The 21,245-nt window shown below is 37.3% G+C and overlaps 1 protein-coding gene and 1 pseudogene across 1 annotated transcript; both read left to right on the top strand.

The window, feature by feature from the left end:
* The first annotated feature begins 2,674 nt into the window (after window positions 1–2,674).
* On the top strand, window positions 2,675–4,744 carry LOC139444274 (uncharacterized). The gene is made up of 3 exons (XM_071225200.1): window positions 2,675–2,870; window positions 3,905–4,060; window positions 4,530–4,744. The coding sequence occupies exons 1-3, from the start codon at window positions 2,675–2,677 to the stop codon at window positions 4,742–4,744; spliced, it is 567 nt and encodes a 188-aa protein (XP_071081301.1).
* Window positions 4,745–7,655: 2,911 nt separating this feature from the next.
* LOC139443746 (uncharacterized) lies at window positions 7,656–19,665 on the top strand (annotated as a pseudogene).
* Window positions 19,666–21,245: the final 1,580 nt, after the last annotated feature.

Below are 21,245 nucleotides of genomic sequence, written 5' to 3'. Positions count from 1 at the left end.
AGGGAAATGTTTATAAACTGCATTGTAGGTAGATTTCTAATTTCAGAATGTTAAGTGTTTCATCAATTTTCAAGCTTTGATCATTGTTTGAGACATTTGGTCTGTGTCTTGCATCTGGCCACCGAAATTGGCTCAGCAAAAGCACTTCATTGGAGGATCGCTGACATTCAAGTTTACTTATACGTCCGATCCAAATGCGTATAAGGTGATATTTACTTCCATAGGACATTTATGTATTAATTGCAAAGAAGTGTATGTACGTGCATTCCCACTGAAATCTTATTTCACGCTGAACTTTTTATATTATAGCCCATGCTAAACCTTTATTTTTCCATTCACAGTGCTGTGAGTTAGGAGACAAACACTATTATATTTACAGATGTTACATATAAGTCTTGTCTACTACAATTTTATCAACAATTTAGACAACTTAAGATAAATATCGAATGCCACCATGAAAAAGTGTAATTGCGTTTTTCAAGAGAAATTCATCACATCCAGTGTGGTAATGTTTCGGGAATGTGGTAACTTCTTAGAATATACACATACCGTGTTCCATGTGATTGTTGACTTATGTCTTGTCAATGTACTAACTACTGTTTACTGTGATTATATTCATAGAGGCAGGAATTCTGAGTGCATATAAAACTCCTCTCGGAAGTTGGTACCATTGACTTCATAACAATAAGGAGGTAAGCATTTTACTTATGTTGGTCCAGGAAGACTAATGGTGTTTTAAGTTAAGTCGTGTAAGTCCATGTAATAATGATTGAAATTGTTGTTTAAACGATACTAACAGTCACGAACATCCCAATTTCCGTTGCTAACTTGCAAGCACATCGATAATGTATAATAATAATAACAGTTCATATCAAACGATATTGACTGAAGGTACGTGTATCACAAAATGAGTACACTGTTTCTTTCATTTCTGTATGTTAAGTTAACTGCTCTTACTGTGAGTGTTGGATCACTGTTTGAGAAAACGGTCTGATCTAAGACCTCGGAAAAGAGCACAGTTATAACTCGAAAGTATACGAATGGAAGGACTATTTTGGAAACGGGACTTCAGAGACCACCTACTCACACTCGCATCTTAATGTTACAGTCAGATCACTGACAAAGTAGCAAAGCAAAATGAGTTTCAACAAAGCGAAGTGCCAAGTGAAATCGGCAAAAATTCGGGTTTTCAAATTGCATCTGCGTCGAGTTTATACGCAGTATGTTGAAAAGGGCAGCTACTCTGAATGGTCGTTCGCTTGGTGTGCTGGTCTGAAAAGTGAAACAGAAAAAATATATATATGTTTGCTGCTCAGGACCAGTCACTTCCCACTCGAAACACAAAGAGTGATGTTGCATGAAAATGTAAAATGTAGATTATGTAATGAATTTAATTAACAGTCCTGCACATTGTCAGTGGATGTCCAGCTTTGGCACAGAGACAATATCATAAGCGACATGATGGCATGCCTCAATCCTTTTATTACCGTCTTCGCCATGCTTGTGGCTTTGACTCAAGAGGCCCATCCACGGCGCGGCCGGGAATTTATGAAGAGCATCATGGAAAATGATAATTATAACATACTTCTTTGTAATAGCTCCATATACAGCCTTCGTCATATCCAAGCCAAAAAACACGATCTTGTCCTTTTTAATAAATCCAAAGAAATCATTAATATCATCGAATTCTCTGAATTCTGACACTAGTATGATTGGAAATGTTCTGGATGACCATGGCAAATATGCGTACCTTGCTTACGAAATGACACGCCTGCATCCCAAGTAACAACTTGTCCTACTCTCCATTGTTCTCGGTGTATTAGATTTGGTGCCTACCAATCCGTTGACTGACATTGGTAGTGTACCCGGGTTTGCTGCCAGGACAGCCCTTCTGTCAAGCTGGGCAATGCAGAAGGCTGCAGTGTTTGGAAGACTTCCCATTCTCCTAAAGGTTCTTTGTGAGTTTGACCAGGCAGCACTTCCCGAGAGAAGTCTAATTCGCTGACTGGGCTGCGTTTAGAGAAGGCAAGGATCCTGGGCTGATGATGGGCCCAACCAGTCTGACTGTTTGCTGCATTCATTTATTTTAATTTGTAAAATATGATAATTACAATAATGTCCATTTTGATATCACTTCTTCTACACAATGCCTAGTTCAACCCCAGTAAAAGGAACAGTGTACATCATGATTGCAGTCCCTGGTCCTGATGAAATATACGCATTCGTGGTCAGTAAACAGAAAACTAATTACATTATTCTTCACAGGTCTTCATGTCATATGCTTCTTGATTTAAACTGATTTCGAGGAAAATATATAGTCGCCAAGCTCAAAATTAACAATATTTCGTTCCTAATGTGACTACGATGGACGTGATGTTATCAATATTCAGGCGGCGCATCAACCACCTAAATCCGTCGAGGTGTGTGTGTATATATATATATATATATATATATATATATATATATATATATATACACACACCACACAATCACGTGACCACCCTACATCATAGTATTGTTATCCAAAGCACGTGTAAACCTGAATAACTCAAAGTAGTTCACCATGTGACCATTTTATTTGCATTTTCATTAGCTGGAAACCAATGAAACCTCAGTGACTATTTAAAGGGATAGTTGAGTCGGGTTTGGAATTATTCCCCAGAAAGCGTCCGAGATGACACACGCAGGTTGTTGTGGTACGACTTCGGTCTTCGTCAAGGTGTCAGCATTCTTGTTTCTCTTTGCATTTGGCCTTCTTCTTCTGGGGTTCGGGACGCCACTATGGAGTGCAAGAGGAGGTCAGAACGAAGGACTCTGGGAGAGGTGCACCGGGAGCGTATGTGTCTCAACTCCATCTGATCCACTAGGAGGTATGTCTAAAATGTGGAGTGTTCTAAATATACGATTTAGATAACCCAAAAGGTGAAGTGAAACGAATTATATAAATCTTCACGTGGATTGATTCTATTAAATAAACTGCTCCTTAACACAATAACAAGTAATATTTATGGATGACAACGCCTTTATTGAGATGTAGAAAGCAATTAACGTCTTATTATAACCCTTAAACAAAACTGTTTTTACAGTATGCTCTATGTCAGTGCAGATAGAGAGCATCGATGTTAAATTCTTATCCAGTGAAACGGGGGCACGGGTGGCCCAGTCATCTAAGGCGCCGCGATTCGCTGTGTAGAGTTGCGTCCCTTGGGCACGTCAGAAACCTATGATTGTGGGTTCGAATCCCGGTTCGCCCCGATTATGTTTCTAGGTTTGTCAGCACCATACCCGTGCTCGTGGGTTTCACCAAAGTTATAAACGTCTCAGATCTGCATCACTTCGGGCTTTCCTCCCACATAAAGCTGACACGCCGTGGTGTAACTGGAATACTGTTAATAGCGGCGTTAAATCCAACTCACTCACTATACAGTGAAATGGCGGTTGCTCGAACTTCATGAATTTTTGGTTGCAACTTTAAGGCACAAATGTACTAGCATATTCCGATCGTCACTATAGTAGAATGGTGGTACTTCGTTGGTCTCGAATTACAGAAAACTCGATTATTTTCAGGATTGGAGAGATTTTGAGTAAACGAAGTTTTACATTATCTAATAAATATAAGGTACACGCCATGTTACAGTACATAATACACTTATCATGCAGATCAACAGCTGTTTTATATATTAGAGAAGGTACCCGCCATGTTAACTAATGTGTCATTATGCACTGTGTCTTACAGGACAAATCTTGCAGATCAAGACTGGTTTACATAGGTCTATTGGGGAAGGAACACACCATGTAACAGTACTTTATTCACTGCATCTTGCAGATTAAGACTTGTTTACATAGGTCTATTTGGGGAAGGTCCACACAATATTATTGTATCATTGTTCCCTCTATCTTGCAGATGAAGGCTGGTTTATTGCCGTACAAGTGGTTGTGACGAGTGGCTTGATCCTTGGTTTGGTCGGCGTCATACTTTCTTTCATCATCCTGTGTGATGTCGCATGTGTAAACAAAATGGCAATCCGAATTGCAGCGATCATACACGCCTTTATACCAGGTAGGAGTAGTTACAGTTCCTGTTTCCAAATGTAAGAATTCAACTTGACCATTCACATCTTTGTACCGGTTTAGAGAGGTTATTGTTTCCAAATGTAAGAATTCTACTCGACCATTCACAACTTATTGTCTGGATTCCGGGTAAGCAAAGCTCTGCTTGTCGTAAGAGGCGGCGACATAGATGCGTATGTTGTCAATCACTGGATTGTCTGACCAGACTAGATGATTTACAGACCGCCGTCATATAGCTGGGATATTGCTGAGTGTCGTTGAACAAAAAACAGTCGATCAATAATACCATTAAATATTCCTAAATAAGAATATTCAAAACAGAAATAAGTAGAAAGTGTCCGCCCTCGATCAATGGTTACCCTTATGATACCAAACTCAAACATACAAATACAAATATAAATGTAACTAAGGCCTTCTCAACATAGCATGTGCTGATTCATATATAAATCTCTTTAAAGCTGCCTTGCTCTTGTGCGGTTTGTTTGTCTACTGGATCAGAGGCGAGATATATTTCGCCGTCTTCTATCTGGGGTTTTCCTGGGGGATCACTCTTATTGCCGCCATCCTCTTCATCGTCACTGGCATACTCCTCTCCATCGACATTGACCGCTTCCGCAACAAGCCTGTAGAATGTGATGAAGCTACAGCTACATGCGGCACACGCCTTGACTAAACAGTGTCAAGGTCGCGATGTGGTCAATAAGTCAAAGGAATGAAGGCATGTCATAATGTATTATGTATAATGTATACTACCTGTCAATGTATAATGTATACTATCTGTCAATAAAGCAAATTTTGTATATGCCTTGGTGTTTTATCATTACGATATACGAAATAGCCATGAGATTAGGTAGGCTGCGATCCAATCATAGTGAACACCATTCAAATAGTCAGTCACAGATAGCCGTTTTTGTCTACGCCTCAAGCAACTTATAGCCATTGAAAGACAGGAGTAATATATGTAACCACTGTCGCACAGTGAGTCGTACTGTTGGAATACTGTGTGTGTACGTGTGTGTGTCTGTCTGATTGTACTAGTCCGAACTAATGCCAATTTAATAGTGCTAGCCCAATGAGATGCCATGCCGCAGTTTAACATGAATAGCCAACTCAGACACAGTATACATACTCCAAGCCGACCAGTCCTTGTTTTAGCCTCAACCTTCTGCTCGCCGGGCAGATGCTCTAGGCGGTCTTATAAACCGAGGACAATTAATTCGTTTAACCAAATTAGTCGCCTAGGTTTTTCCATAGACTCGCACTTGTAGGCTCAGCGGCATGCTTATGAGTTTAGATACATATATTAAGACGGTCATGTAACGTGTATGTAATCTTTAATTCATGTCCAGGGTAACCAAATTCCAAAATGTTTTTTCATCACGATGAAGGTCTATGATGGATTCCCCACATGGGTACAGTGTCTGCACCAAGATGTCCCCGGCTGTAATGTTGCTGGAACATTGCTGAATGTGCCGTACTATCGTACGTTTGGAATTACGATAACTCCGTGGATGTATTGTCTCTACTTTATTCCACGTACCAAGCCGAACTACCGGAGCCGCTAGATATCCCTGGCCGCTCACCTTGTCGGGTCATCCTGATCATTTCTGGGCCCACTTGCACAAAGCGATCTTAGCGCTAAGACAATCGTAAGCCTATGTTAAAGTATGGGAGTTACGATCATCTTAGCGCTAAGATCGCTTTGTGCAAGTGGGCCCAGGACTCCAGCTAGCTCCATAGCAATTACATACATTAATACATAAAGTCTATTCTACCCATGCACATGCACTGTTCGTGATTCTACGTTCCCCACTTTGTTACACAATATAATATTTATCTTCATTTACAGTTTGTCAACACCATTTATATAAAGCACAGTTCTATCGATGAACAACAATAAATTCATATTTCTAACATATTTATCACTACGATAGTACTATAAAACCATACTCACTCTTTGACACGGGGACAAGGATTACTATGTAGCCACGACTCCATATAGATCCGCTAATCGTGTTATGGTCCCTGTTTTGCTCGATGGTTTCACAAAAATGGTAAATGTTTATGGCAGGTGACACTTTGTATATTACATGTGTACATCCATTTGGCTGCCACATATGTAATGCAGTTAAAAACGCGCCTAAACCTGAGACACTAACGTTCTATTTCACTCACTCACTCCGATAAATGCACATCTAAATAACTTCATATATACACATATACTTCATAATAAAGATAGATATGTTGCTATTTAGACAGGGAAAGAAGTATTATTACCTTGATCAAAGGACGTGGCATATTTGTTCAGTGGTCTAGGATATTGCATAACTGAAGTTACAGTAAACAGAAAACTAAAATACAGCTTCGTTCAATTCCCTCTCTTTTGTTTCAGTACCAACGCTGGCAAAATGCTCATACCTCACTAATATAGCTAAGAAGTTGAAATTGTCATTGCTATGTATTGTCATTGCTTACCCTGATAATATATATTGTCTGTAAGATTATGTGTCAATGCAAATCTCCTGACAGTCACGAACGCAATTAGGGAATAAAACGTTTTCTGCAGAAATAAACAAAGTGCGAATCGCAAAAAGCCGAAATAAAGCAAGCTAATACCACATTCTCTGTAATTCAGCGTTATCAATAAGCTACACAGGTTCGTTCCTACATTGCACATCTTATCAACCAGCAAATAATTGGACAAGCAGGGAAAAACATTTCGCCAATGAGATTACATCTCCCGTATACGTACTCGGTGTTTCTAAGTTTTCAAGTATTTAACAGACTTTGCGCTATTAACCACAAGTTATCATGTTATCATTTATTATCATAGAAAGTTTTCTGTTTTTTAAGCTGTTTGTGGACCTGTTTCTGAAACAAGTGGGGCGGTCGGGTAGCCTAGTGGTTAAAGCGTTCGCTCGTCACGCCGAAGACCCGGGTTCAATTCCCGACATGGGTACAATGTTTGAAGCCCATTTCTGGTGTCCCCCAACGTAATATTGCTGGAATATTGCTAAAAGCGGCGTAAAAACCATACTCACTCACTCACTCTGAAACAAGTTATAACAATATTCAATATTTGAAACCTCATGCGTGCGGTGCAAAATTCAATTTAGCACGACTACATTTACAAGTTCTTGTTCTACATTGAAAACACAGAATGTTTATCTCCTAATTAAACAATAAAGATCACAGATAAAATCATATTCTCATTAGTCATTTAGTCAGAATTAAAGATCTATAAATAGTCTACATTTGGAGTCAATGCGATTACAGTTGTACACCTGAGGGATATATGGGTCAATTTATTATGGAAACATTCTTATTTCGGCCACCCCGATGAAATATTTAGTTCGGATCTTTATCTCCACGACACCATATATCTGTTATATCAAGTAGTGATACATCACTGGGCGTCCCTGGGCCCCTTGAGAGAGTGTCAGTCAAGCAGAAACGAGAGGGGTGTACATTAAATTATTCCTGTGTTGTTAAGGAGAGAGATAGTGACTGTCATTGCTCTGGGCCACACATTCGATTTCACAGCTAGTGTTGGTGTTACAGTTCGACTTCATTGGGACAAGCATATGGTCGGGAACAAGGTAAATATACCATGCCGCAGTAAACATATATAAATAATTTAAAATAAACCGTTTATTTGTGTGTTACACGTTATTGTTAGATGATGCAAGTAATATATATTTTCTGTTATAGTTTCTGTTAAATCATGTTTAAACACAAATGTATGGAGAACTAACACACAAATAGGTATGTTTCATTCAGGTGTCCTGGTGCACGAAACGTTTGGCTTGTAATACAGTGCCATCAACACGCAGTGTTCACCAACTATCATGAGAGGAGCCATGGCGGAATATTTGGTGTCTCTCCTGATTCTGATGCCTCTGTTCAGTGTGGTTGCTCAGACTAAACACTTCATGGGAGGATCAATGAGCTTTACGTTTATCGACACAACTAACCCAACTGAGTACACGGTATGGAAAAGAAAATATCGACGGCGTGAAATTGTTTCCAGCTAAGTAACGGTCATCTCTGATAGTTGTCTCCCCTTGGAAAACATGTGTGCGTGGTCTTTCTTTGAGCAGGCCAGTTTGACAGTAAAGAGTTATCAACCTTAAACTTATTCTCCGGAGCCTGCTCTGTGGCGGTTGTAAGACGTCTAACGGTGCCTCAATTTGCACTGTTGTCGGTATTTAACACTTTCAATGCACGTAGTGGATCTCGCTGCAAAAAACACTTTTGCATGCTGTTGTTAGGGTAGCATTATTCGGGCGCTTCTTACACGTTTATCCAATGAACGTTTCTTTCACTTTGGGGTTTTCAGGTACATATTTTACAGTTTGTTGTTATTTCTTCTTGTGAGGAGTATAACTGTATTGGTAAAATCAGCATACTCATAAATGCATTAAACTATACCTGCTGTTAAATTGTAAAGTTCAAAATGCTCCTTGAGAAATAACAATGAATATCAGTTATTTTATTCCCATAACATAGAACGATTCAACAGAAACTATATAACTATATAAGTCATCTGGAATGAGTGTGTGTGAACTCCTGTCATCTTGAACAGTATCAAGTCATAAGGAAGACCATTCGGCGTTTCACACAAATAGTATAGCTACAAAAGCCTGTCGTTTTACGTCAGGTGGCTTAAATGTTTATGCATAAGTTTATGTCTATAGCTTCAGCTGTTTTACCACTGATTTCAGTATGTGACCGCTTTATGTGACCTCATTTCACAATCACGGTGTATTTCAACGTCACTGAGCGTTGCTGGATTTTTTACTTCCCACGCAAAATTTCATTCCTTTTCTTACAATGTAGAACGCTGCCATATATAAAGAATGTTGACTAATACAAGTTGCATACCATAATTATACTTATATTTATCTTTAGAAATACAGAAAATTGATTTACCATGGAAAGTGCAGATGTATACCTACAATATTTAATTCATTTGAACAGTAGTTATGTAGGAGTAAATAAAACAAGACAATCACGGTCTTAAAATACTTCTTTTACAAACTGACTAAAATGCAGTCGGATATGCTATAAATTTCTTTGTTCCAAGTTAAGAATTGCATGCGGTACATGCATGATTTTTTCAGGCCCTGTTAGCTATCGTTACCGGATGGGTGTTGGATGAAGGTCCTTGTGGAGAAAGATGTTCCATTTCAGACGTTGGAAGGAGCACAGTAACATCTCGAAATCATATGTTGGACATGAATGGGGATGTATATTTTGGAAACTGGACTTTTAAGGGCTACTACACATAAATGAATACCACTTACAGTGTGATCACTGACGAAGTATCCAAGAGACTCTTTGGTGAAGTTGCAGCCGTAAATGTGCCTCTCAAGTGGGAACAGGAAATAGCGGAGGTCGTTCTTGACGTTGATCCATATCCAACTTCTATGAGAGTTGAGTAGGTATATTTTATGTGATGTTTATCTTAATTTCAAACTATTACATATTAGTTGTTTCAAAAGCTGGTGTGTCCCTGGGTTCATTTTGTTGTTCGACCAACCTGACACAGAACCATGACATAAAATATTGAATTAAAAACGTCCACGCCAGAGAAAAATCAGTCTTGAATAGCTGCCGAAACAGATTCCATATGGCGAAATAGTGATGAAACTTATATCAATGGATCACTAAAAATCATTGATGAAACCCGGTGTTCGCGAAGAGGATAAACAATTTTCACTTTCTTTGAAATAGTAAGTGTTCGACAGTAAGGAGGCGTGAAAGCTCCAAGTGAAGATTATAGCACGGGATAGCATCACACATCATGTTGACATGCGACGTGTCATATTAAATAAATTCGTATGAATGTCTACCATAAGATTTCTGGTGGTTAAACCTTGATTGAAGAGCGTAGTTATAAGCAAAATATAAAATTTATTATTTATTTCAATTTGTAATCTAACCTCGTCATCCAGTCGCAGATTATTGAAACTGTTGTATACACCAAACACTGGTTACCCAAATAAATATGTATCACTGATCTGACGATTACTGTGTTACACAAAAACCAAACAAAGGGGTAACGCTCTTTCTTAGGATCTATTAGTCCTTGAATGATTAACTGAAATGCTTTCAAGGCGGCGATAACTTCATGCACTCACTCGCTAAATCCGAAGCTGAAAGTCTGGTTAAGAACCAAATATACACATTGTAACACGTCGGCAACGTCACATAGTTCCGACGGACATGTACTAAAAAAGACCCAATCTGTAATGAGGCGGTTATACAACACTCAGGATTATGACAAATTCATTCTATTTTCATTTAAGTAATGGTTTTCCAACGAGGCTGTGACATATAGATGAATGAGTGAATGAGTTTTGATTTTAAGTCGCTTTTGGCAATATTCCAGCAATATCACGGGGCTACCCGACCGGGTATAAATGAATTCATTGTTGACACAAAGTACTAGTATTTCCTAAAACAGATGAACACGTGCTGTTGGCACCAGTTGCACCGTAATCAAAGGATTGCCCAGCATTGTCGAATATGAAACAGTTAGCGTTTAGCTTAACTACGTATTTGCTGTAATGACCTTAAATACGTTGTCTGCCCTTCCCTCTGTTAACCTTCCAGAATTATAACATATTGAACGACACAACAATAAATTGCACGAAAAGTATCATTAACCAAGTTGGTTGAAATTTTGCACTTACACGGATTTCAATATTGTTCACTATTCAAGTAATTTCTGTGACAAAGATGTAGGCCCTCGTAATATTTCGTCTCAGTTTGCACCAATAGCAGCATTAACAAAGGGCGTACATTGGTACATGGATAAAAATGATGATTAAATGTAAAGGAACGTTTATGTTTCACACTCATATTGGTTTTAGAACAGTGCGTGGTCGCCTTTATATCTCAAACATTATCTATTGTCATTGAAATTATTAATGTTATTGTAATTCATGCCATGATGATGTATATGAATATATATGACTCGTTGAAATATATATATCAACAGGCTGTTAGGTCACTCTTGGAAACCGTTTGATTATGGTTACAAAGGTGACACAGGCATTTACAATGACGTTCGGATTGAGATTGCACATGAACGCAATGACACTGGACAACCAAACAACAGTCCTATAGCCATGTTTACGCCAGTCTACAAGTAAGTCCACGGAACACACTCTGACTGTCATTTCTAACTCCATGTAATGTCAGTTCACGACACATATAATATGATATATATATATATATATATATATATATATATATATATATATATATATATATATATATACATATATAACGACCCTTTATTTATGTGCATAACTTGTCCAAACATAAAGCATTGATAATGTATTTATACATATAGGTAATATTTGAAATGTTGACAGTGAATACGCCGTTTATAAAATGAATACTGATTTATGTCTTACAGAATTCTCTTGAACCACGTAACAGTTATCAAATTCTCCACTATCGACAAGGATGGGGATTTTGTTCAGTGTGAGATAGCAAAGTTCATAACTGCTGGTGGTTTACCTCAACTACGTAACACAACAGTATATAAGGTATCAAATTGTAGCTTAGTGTTTGCTTTGTTTATTCGTCATAACCTTTCATGTAAAGGACTGACCCTCTGCGGAAATTAAAATAATAAGAATTCTCTATATTTTGTTTACATGTACGATCGTGTATGTGTGGGGGCTATGCTCCTTTGGGATAAACAAAAAAGTTTATTTCAAGAAGTATCTTTGTTCACATTTCAAATCTGATAGAAATGGTGTAGTAAAATTACACTTTAGTGAACACTTGTCGCGTTTGAAAAATGTTTCACATGTACAAAGGAAAATATCAGCGATTAGAATCTATGCGAAATTATTGTCACTTGAAATCTAAAAAACCCGTCACACAGTTGTGAGAAATATAGCCTATATACATGAGCATGCATGTGTTTGATATGTACAGTGGAAGACAAATGGACGTTTCTCTTTGTGAAGATTTGTGTACGGCTGTCTCTGTGAACGAATTGACTTTAACCGGGTAAGGTACTTTTCCAAAGTTCACGCCAACTGTCGCTGTTTCCAAACAAAACTTGAACACCGGAAGCGGAGATGTCATTATTAGCTTGAGAAATTGAATTAGGATGCGCAGATTTATGAAACTTTGCATAGGATCTGTTCTTAACTTGTATTATCATAACATAGCCTCCTCATCTCGCGCAAGATACATTGATTAAAATACTAACACAGTTAAATGTACACATCACGTCTGGAACTTCAGGCAGCAATGTTATGTTTTTACTTTTTCAGGACTGCAGCATAGAAATCAGTGCCTATGAATCCGACCACTTCTTTGATGGAGGGTGGGGCGCGCTACCTGTTGAGATCACTGACTTGAACTCCAAACCTATAAATTTCAAGGGCATGGATCATGATTTTTCAGCTGGATCAGTTTCTCTCAGTCATATTACGGTTCAGGTGAGGACATTATATTAATGTTAGTTTAGTTTAAACATATTTTATTCTCATGAAAAGGATTGGGCACAAGTTATCACAACTTAGAACGCCCTCTCCCATAGATTTACATGTATGCTTATTTACAGTTAATAAATCAAATGACAGAAAGGAAAGAAAGGAGATAGAGAAACGTATATCATTGTTAACTTGTCAGGCAGCTGACATTGGATGACACCCTGGTACAATGTTCTGATTCATTATTTCACTTCATGATACAGACTCTGCGAACCATTGAGGCGCCCGAATTTGTGGAGCCCACAAAGAGTAGTCAACATGTGTTCTACGTTTATGCTGGTTCAACACTGGAAATACCTCTCTATGCTAAGCCATACAAATCAGCCAAGTCGGCTAAAAGGTACGCTATATCCCTATTACTGTGTCATGTTCATAATATTCACTGACAAGTATTTTTCATTGTGATGAACTTTATTTCAGTAAGGTGGACTTGTTCAATTTGAAATCCATTCAAAGGCGAACGTTGATAATCCCGCAACTAAAGTCTGACATGAATCGTACGAGAGATAACGTCAAGTACACCGTAGTAAAATGGCGCACACAGACGTCTGATGTCGGCACCTATGCTCTATGTAATTGGTGCACTGGTAACAGACGATATAGGGTAAGTATGACCTGCTTGAATTCCAAGTATTTGAAGCAAGAAATTATGAGGGTATTTGGCTCATGTTACTTCAACAACAAATCCGTTGTTCTTTCACAGTGAAAAACCGCTTTCCGTTACATGAAGCTATACTCCCTGAATGTATACTAGTATATCGACATAATCTGCATTGGTTTCAAGTTGAACCTAATTCAGTCCGTTTAGTTATGAACCTACAATCTGAATTTGATGCTCCCCTTGGAAGGCTGAAAACTTAAGCTAAGTAAATAAAAGCGACAAGAAACAATCTATAATAAGAAATCTCTACCAAACGCAGAGTCCATTGCAATATTCCGACTATATCATAATCATGTGTATGACTCACTATCAAATAGTGAAGACACTAGGTGTTCGCGAAAAGGTGAACCTACATACCTTCTCTACATGCATGCATTAGTACTTTGGGTCTGTTTCCATCAACAGAGTAATGATGCTTAAGACAAGAGTACGCCCCCCTTGATCTCTATCATTTTCATTTTTTAGAAGGTTTGCAATTGTAAATGTAACAAAGGCAGTAAATGTCATTTCCAGGCGAAATGTATATTTGTGTAATAATTCTTGTCCTACTATTTCTCATGTTCTTTTCAGAAATGACGGGGATGATCGAAACTACAAAGTAATAGTGAAAGGTGACATTGTTTTACAAAATAAATCACAAAATTCAACTCTTGAATTTGACTTTAATTAAAAAAAATCATTCATCTTTGCAATATATGAATAACACTTGAAAACATAACACCATAAAACAAATCAGTTCAATACATATGTTATATTTCTCCATTTTCCGTAGGCATAAACTTCACCAGTTCCACACCGCACATTTCTGTAGTAAGTACATATGTAATTAATATTACATTATAATCATGCATAACTGACATTTACTTCAAAACCGACCGCTACAATTCCTCTACAAAGTTTTTGAATAAAAACGACAAAACCATTTCCATACAGTTCATGCATCAAATAGTACCATGAAAAATGAAAGCGTCATTGAAGTTACTTTTAGCAATAGAGAAAGTGAATACAGAAAGGCTCTTCTACTTTATCGTGAAACGTTCCATTCGCATGGGACCTACTTTTTCTTTTCAGACTACGCCCTACTTTACGCTATTCCCTGATGATGAAGAAATACAGTGTTTAAAAACTTTAACGTGTTCCTTTACTATTTATTCTGCATCGAAGCGCAGTGGGTAAGAAGAATTATTCATACACATGACGTATACGAGTAGTTGCCTGTGAAAACAGATCTGTACAGTTGAACTATGTTTATAACATGAATACTACCTATAGTACAGGCGAATCAATTAATATTTACAATAGCAAATGTTCCCGAATATTATCAGTTATAGGTTATGATTGTGAGGTAAAAACATGTTTAAGATCAAAATTTGCAATACAACATAGTTTGCAGGTAAATTAATGAACAGTTCACTGTGAAATATTATACTGAAAAACATTTATAATTGAAAGTTTCGTTTTCATGCAATAACTTCACATATTGTTTGAACAGGGGAAGGATCGCATCTTTGAAGTATACAGCTTCAACTGTGAAGGAAATCCACGTTGCCCCGCCAATACCAATCACTTTACATGGACAGGACATGTTTGTGAGTGACGTTTCCACAACGTCAACTCAGATGGGAAGGTCGAATGTATGTTTCCAGGCGTTTGACGATAGAGGGCAAGTACACTCATTGTACTCTCAACAGCCGATATGTTGTATAATTAATAAAAATGCAAATACAGCGCGAGAATCAATTGAACGTTTACACACACAATTTTTGTAAGTCTGTTAAATATGAGTTACACATTATCAAATAGTGTCATATACGGTTAATGTGGTAGACACCACTTTATGTTATCTATCATGCAATGTGCACTAGGTATTGAATTGGTTACGCTTAATATCACTGCAACCGTATGGATATCCACACCAGTGTTATCTTATCTCAAGGAAACATGTCATAGACGCCACCCCAACTGGGCAACATATGTTAAGGGTCTGCTCTTTCGATGTGGATTTGGAGATGAAATATTGTTCCTAAATGTATTTAAACAAAGGTTAAATGGTTGACAAAGTATACTTGATACACCAAAACCATTAGAATTTTATTCTTCTTTTAAATCTTTGCTTGAATGTGAAGTATACTTGGTAAATATAAATAACTACAGAAGGGCATTAAGGAAATTTCGAAATGGCTTTTATTCACTCCGAATACCGAAGTTTCATAGAGACCTTTGTCATATAAACGATTTAAAAGTCATGTTCCAGTATGTCTAGTACCTGAAACAGAATTCCATGTTCAACGTAATTCCCTGTATATAAAATAGAACGTAATCAGTTACCTTGCATAAATAATAGAGTTGATATCGATGTGTTATCCAATCTACTAATAAGGAAATCATGTCGGAAATATCAAAATGTGTCTGTACTATATTCCATCCTGAAGGAGATATGTGAAAGTTGTATATCCTGTCTGTATTCATTAATCACATTTCTGTAAAATATCTACAACGCCTCACTCATGTCAAAAATGTATATTTTCTGTATATGCACTATGAGTCACATGGCCTGTTTAACATGATGTGTTTCAGTGCAAACTCGACAGAGAAATGCCTCGGAGTTACAATAGAAGTTCCAGGTTAGTTGAGTATGACAGACATTTTCAGGACACCCGTTAACTTCTGTGACATGTTACATTATGTTGCCTGTTACACCCTTCGGCAGATATGCAAATCTGATCATCACTCCATGGTGTTGACGTTATAGTCCATAATTTCTATCCTCACGATATTATCAGATTTATTACTTTCATATACATTGTAATATGCTTACAACCTCTGCTCATTTAATGTTTTCATGATGTGTTGTGCTGAACAAATATAACACAATTTATCCGAATACTCAGTGTATGCACACATTCTAATTGTAGACCCCTGCCTACCAAATCCCTGTAACTCATGAAGTTGTCAAAGCAATGGCACTGCCTTCAGATGTATCTGTCATCCGGGATTTCCTGGTCGACTTTGTGACAAAGGTATTTAATAAAAACATTTGACATGACATTATGTCTTTTAGAATATAGAAATTTACAAGGATCAACCAATCCTTTATTAATAAAATCTTAACTTTAACCTGCTCTCGAATAAATTAAATCGTTGTCATCACAAATAACACGTGTCCAGTATGATGCTTTCACTGAGTAGTTATTGAAGACATGTGCATGTGTACGTTTACCATGTACACATGTACAGTAATATATATGACACACATACAGGGCGGTCGGATAGCCTTGTGGTGATAGCTTTCGCTCGTCACGCCGAAGACCTTGGTTCGATTCCCGACATGGGTACAATATCTGAAGCCCATTTCTGGTGTCCCCCGCCGTGATATTCCTGGAATATTGCTAAAAGCGGCGTAAAACCATACTGTCAGTCAGTCAGTTGACACACATACTCACACTAAAACAAATGTACCAACAGCATTGTGTACCGTATATTTAAAACTATAAGGTCCCTTCAAGAAAGGTATAAACTTGAAATTCAGCCTCTCGTCAAACACAAGATCAGATGGTTAGATGCCCTAAATGGTGAAAATATATTTCGTTAGTGATTGCAATCTCAAGGTTTACGATGAGATATTATCGTTCATTAAAATAAATATGAATCTGTACATTTTCAGTTACACATACACCCATATGTTCCTAAGTAAATACATGTTGACACTAAACCCCGTAAAGATTCAGGTTAGGTTTGGTCTTCAGCAACCCATGCTTGTCGTAAAAAGCGACTAACGGGATCGTCTGGTCAGGTTCGCTGCCTTCGTTGATGCATGTTATGTATCCAAAAAAGGTCAGTCACTGGATTGTCTGGAATATTTACAGACCGCCGTCATAAAGCATGGGGCGTTAAACAACAAACACTAAAAGTGAATTTAACTTAATGAAAGAAAATAAACATATATAATTCAAATCAATAGACATAAAGTGTACGATTACTACTCTATCATAAGCGCGTGTCTATGGATAACATACCAGTACTACCCAAGAGGAAGTAGGTAGAGCATATGGCTTCAGCTGTGAATGCACCAGTTACTGTTGATGTTATAATGTCAATGTGTGTCAATGAGTCAATGAGTAATGTGTTATGATCAGTGTTGTCTTCATCAGATATCGACGAATGCCAAAGCAACCCCTGTCAACACAATGCAACATGTTTCAACATTGCATATGGTTCTGAACTCTATATCTGTCTTTGCACGACTGGGTTCACTGGAAAGAAGTGTGAGACAAGTATGTTTTAAAATATACATATTCACCATAAGATAATGATATAAACATAAACTTTATACTGCACTGCAACTTGAAAGTCCTAGCGCCGCTGTTCCCGACATATGAATACTTAAAAGTGAATATGTCATCACTTGAGTGCTTCTCTTTACCTGATACGTTTTTACGTTTTTATGCATGTACATGGTATTCGGATGATCTACTTATTATTTCATTGCATTTAGTACGGTCCACCCGTGGTTATGACATTTGGACAAGAAAAGCGTCAATTTATGCGTAATTCTACTTTCATTATAAAGATATGAGGGACGTTTCTAGCTTTTGAATTATCAGAAGAGAAATTTCATTTTACATCGCTCTCTGTGTGAACATGTGGGAGATGGGATAATAGGAATTGCGTGTGTTTGTCACCGATTGTGCTCACAAAATGGGGAAGATACATGTATGTTAATGACACTGCTGCTGCTTATATGAAGTGTAAAGTATGTAATACCTACTGAGAAGTTAAGTTAGTTTCGAATTTAGTTTTCCTTGACATGAGATACTCTTTGAGGAATATAGGAAATATGTCTGAATAACGTTTACACCTCTCTGTCATATCAATGTTAATTATATGTTTATCAGAACATAATCATCAACTTACATATTTGAATCTAAACTGCTGTATTGTTACATTATATATTAATAGATATAAATGACTGTCCGCCGAATGCTTGTTCGGGGGCCGGTGTTTGCCATGACCTGGTGAATGCCTTCAAGTGTCAGTGCAACCATGGTCATTCTGGCACACGATGTGAAAAGCGTGAGTATTACTGTTCACACTATAATTTTCAAAAAGTAAATTAACTGTCTACGAAGTTGATATAATCCTCTTTAAAACTCGCCTTGATCCGCCGGGGAGCTTATTTATATTTCGATCATGTTTTGGATATGTTTATGGCTATATCCAGATGTTGATAAATAGAATATAAATAGAAGTGGACCGAAAACAGATAAAACGTCAGATATCTTATTGATGCCAATGATGTGTTGAATAGAAGTCTACTGTACTTTAATTTGTTGTGCTTTTTTCTATCATTATACATAATTCTGTCCTGTTGTTATATTATTTTGAATGATCAATATTGTTTGTGAAATGAGGGGTTTCAAACTGACTAATTTATATTCACACAGTCTTATCTTAATGTATCCTCAACATCCTCATAAGTATCAGCAAAGGCAGCATCCACATGCATCAAACGTAGCACCTTTATAATGCATCATTAATTCAATCGCCAATACCACTGTATTTGAGTTTTTATTTTAACCATAATTTGTAATGATAAAAACAGAGAGGATTAAAAATGTAACGTCGCATTGACATTCCCGCCCAATAGAAATGCTTTCCTCTAATCTTAGGGCGTTGGTGAAATATGTCTCTATATCACAGTTGAATGTTTCTCCACCTTATTTAAAAGTACAACTTTAGATAAATGTTACACCGAGCTCACAGCTCGCTTTCAAAATGTCGAAACATTCATATTATTCATCATCCATCTGTTCAGTGAGTATGTAATCTAACTGGATTCGTGCTCATGTCCGGTTCAATGGTCAAATGAAACACATGCGAAAAATATAAAACCGTGTCTTTATGGACATGATTAAAAAGGAATAAACTTTATTCTACAAATCCCCAAGATAAACCAAAAACATAAAATATCATTAGATTATTTCATATCCTTTAGATATTCTTTTGCATATTTTACCTTTTGATGCCTGTACTGTGTCAACCACATCCACTACTTAATCTTTCATTACCTATGCATAGGAATCTTTTTGACATGCCAAATTTTATTCATCTTTGTCCCTTGCAAGCTCGAACACTCAAACAGATTGGTCATAATTCTTTAAAGTTAGAAAACCTAGTGAATTTGCACCAAGTAAAAATCGATTCAAAATTGAATAACTAATAATGTTGAATGTAAGTACTACTTGCGTCTAATAGTAATATTTCCCTTTTTTGTAGAGTCTCTATCTTAAAAGTGAAAAGCCATCAGTGTCAACACCAGTTCTGTCCTCGGTGAAAGTGTCTCTTTATCGCAGAGTGAATACCCTTGTGGTGGAAGAACGTCATGACCAGCCCGACAGAAGATTGTAATGTTCATTAAAACTATCGCATCTCTAAAGTTATGTCTGTTTGTCGTTTCTGCTTCATGAGTACATATCTTCTGTATATATCACGGCATGACCTAGATTTCCTCAGTTCAACACTGAACTTCTCACGGAACTTGAGGTTACTTACGGCAGCGCATTCAAATAAAGACAATACGACATGTGACTGCGCAAAGTGAACTTTTTTGTATCTGCTCCTGCAAAACGCCGCACCCCACAATGTGACGGCGGCCTGTACATGTTCGAGTCTGGACAATCCAGTGATTAATATTGTGTGGGTACGATGTCACGCCAAGAACCAAGTCAGCGAACCTGCCAGCGATCCATTAAAACGACCGGCATAGGTTGCTGTTGAACAATTTAAACCCGGCATCCCCACGGGGTTCGACAGAAGGAAATTCGTTTCAATAATGTTGCACTATTTCGTAATATAATATGCGACATGTTACTAATTGCCAAAGGAAAACATTTAATAGTTGTTTGCTTCTTAAGTAGATGTTATATTTCAAGAGGACGAAACCATCCAAGACATTCAATACTGCCATTGGGAAACGTCCCAGCACCACCTACATGACCCATTTGGAACCGTTTACGTACACCACATTGTGGCGAAATCATGCACAGGAGAAACCTCGAGAACATTCGACATACGCACCAAAGAACACAAGTGTTCCGTATCCAAAACAAGACACCAATTTGCGGTATCAGACCAAACCCAAAAATATCCCATTCACGAGATTGACTGCATAGTGACGACCGTTCTCTGATCTAAATGTAGCATTAAAACAATATGATCTTACCTGCTTTTATGTATTTACAAATGCGATCACTGCTACGGAAAGCCTTAATCTTGAAATGAGTAAGAAAGTAGTATTGCCATCCCAATCAATTACCGAATACCACCAATTCAGAGCTAATTAACTGTGAGCTAGTAAGAACTGCTGTGAAACATATATATATTCTTGACCATCACAGTCGATACACAGACTTTGAGTCCATGCAGGAAGCAAAGGCACTGTAAGTCCCCATGGTCCCTGGTATGGTGTTCTCCCTTTAGTTACTGACGATCTCTAGCCCATTTTTATATTGTGTTGATAATTCTTTCTGCTTTTATATGTTCCTCAACTAGTTTTAATACACTCTGTGATATTCTAGTTATTGTACTGTCCTTTGCTGACAGTTTTTTTTATAAATTATATATACTTATTTGTTATTAATGTATTAATTCTCGTCACGATATGGCTGAAATATTGCCGATGTGACGTTAAATATTAACTCACTCACTCACTCACAGACTTTGAGAGTACTGGGGAAACTACTTTCCTTGTCACTGAATATAATTAATCATTTTATGTCCCTTTTTCACTTTCGCCGAGCATATTTGATATACCTGTTATTTTACTTTGACAAAAACCTAAACCAAAATATTTTGTGTGTGAAAGTAAGAATGTATTTTGAAAATTATAATCACTTATACATCGATTTTATATTTCTAGATAAATACAGTATTTTATCACTCAATACATAACTAAAAGCTTTTTCTCTCAACCTCATGTTCAGTTGCAA

The sequence above is a fragment of the Haliotis cracherodii genome, unplaced genomic scaffold (genome assembly GCF_022045235.1).
Source record: "Haliotis cracherodii isolate W230 unplaced genomic scaffold, xgHalCrac1.p SCAF_5, whole genome shotgun sequence".
NCBI lineage: Eukaryota > Metazoa > Mollusca > Gastropoda > Lepetellida > Haliotidae > Haliotis > Haliotis cracherodii.
The sequence above is the reverse complement of the archived record's forward strand: the minus strand, read 5'-3'. Positions and strand labels throughout refer to the sequence as shown.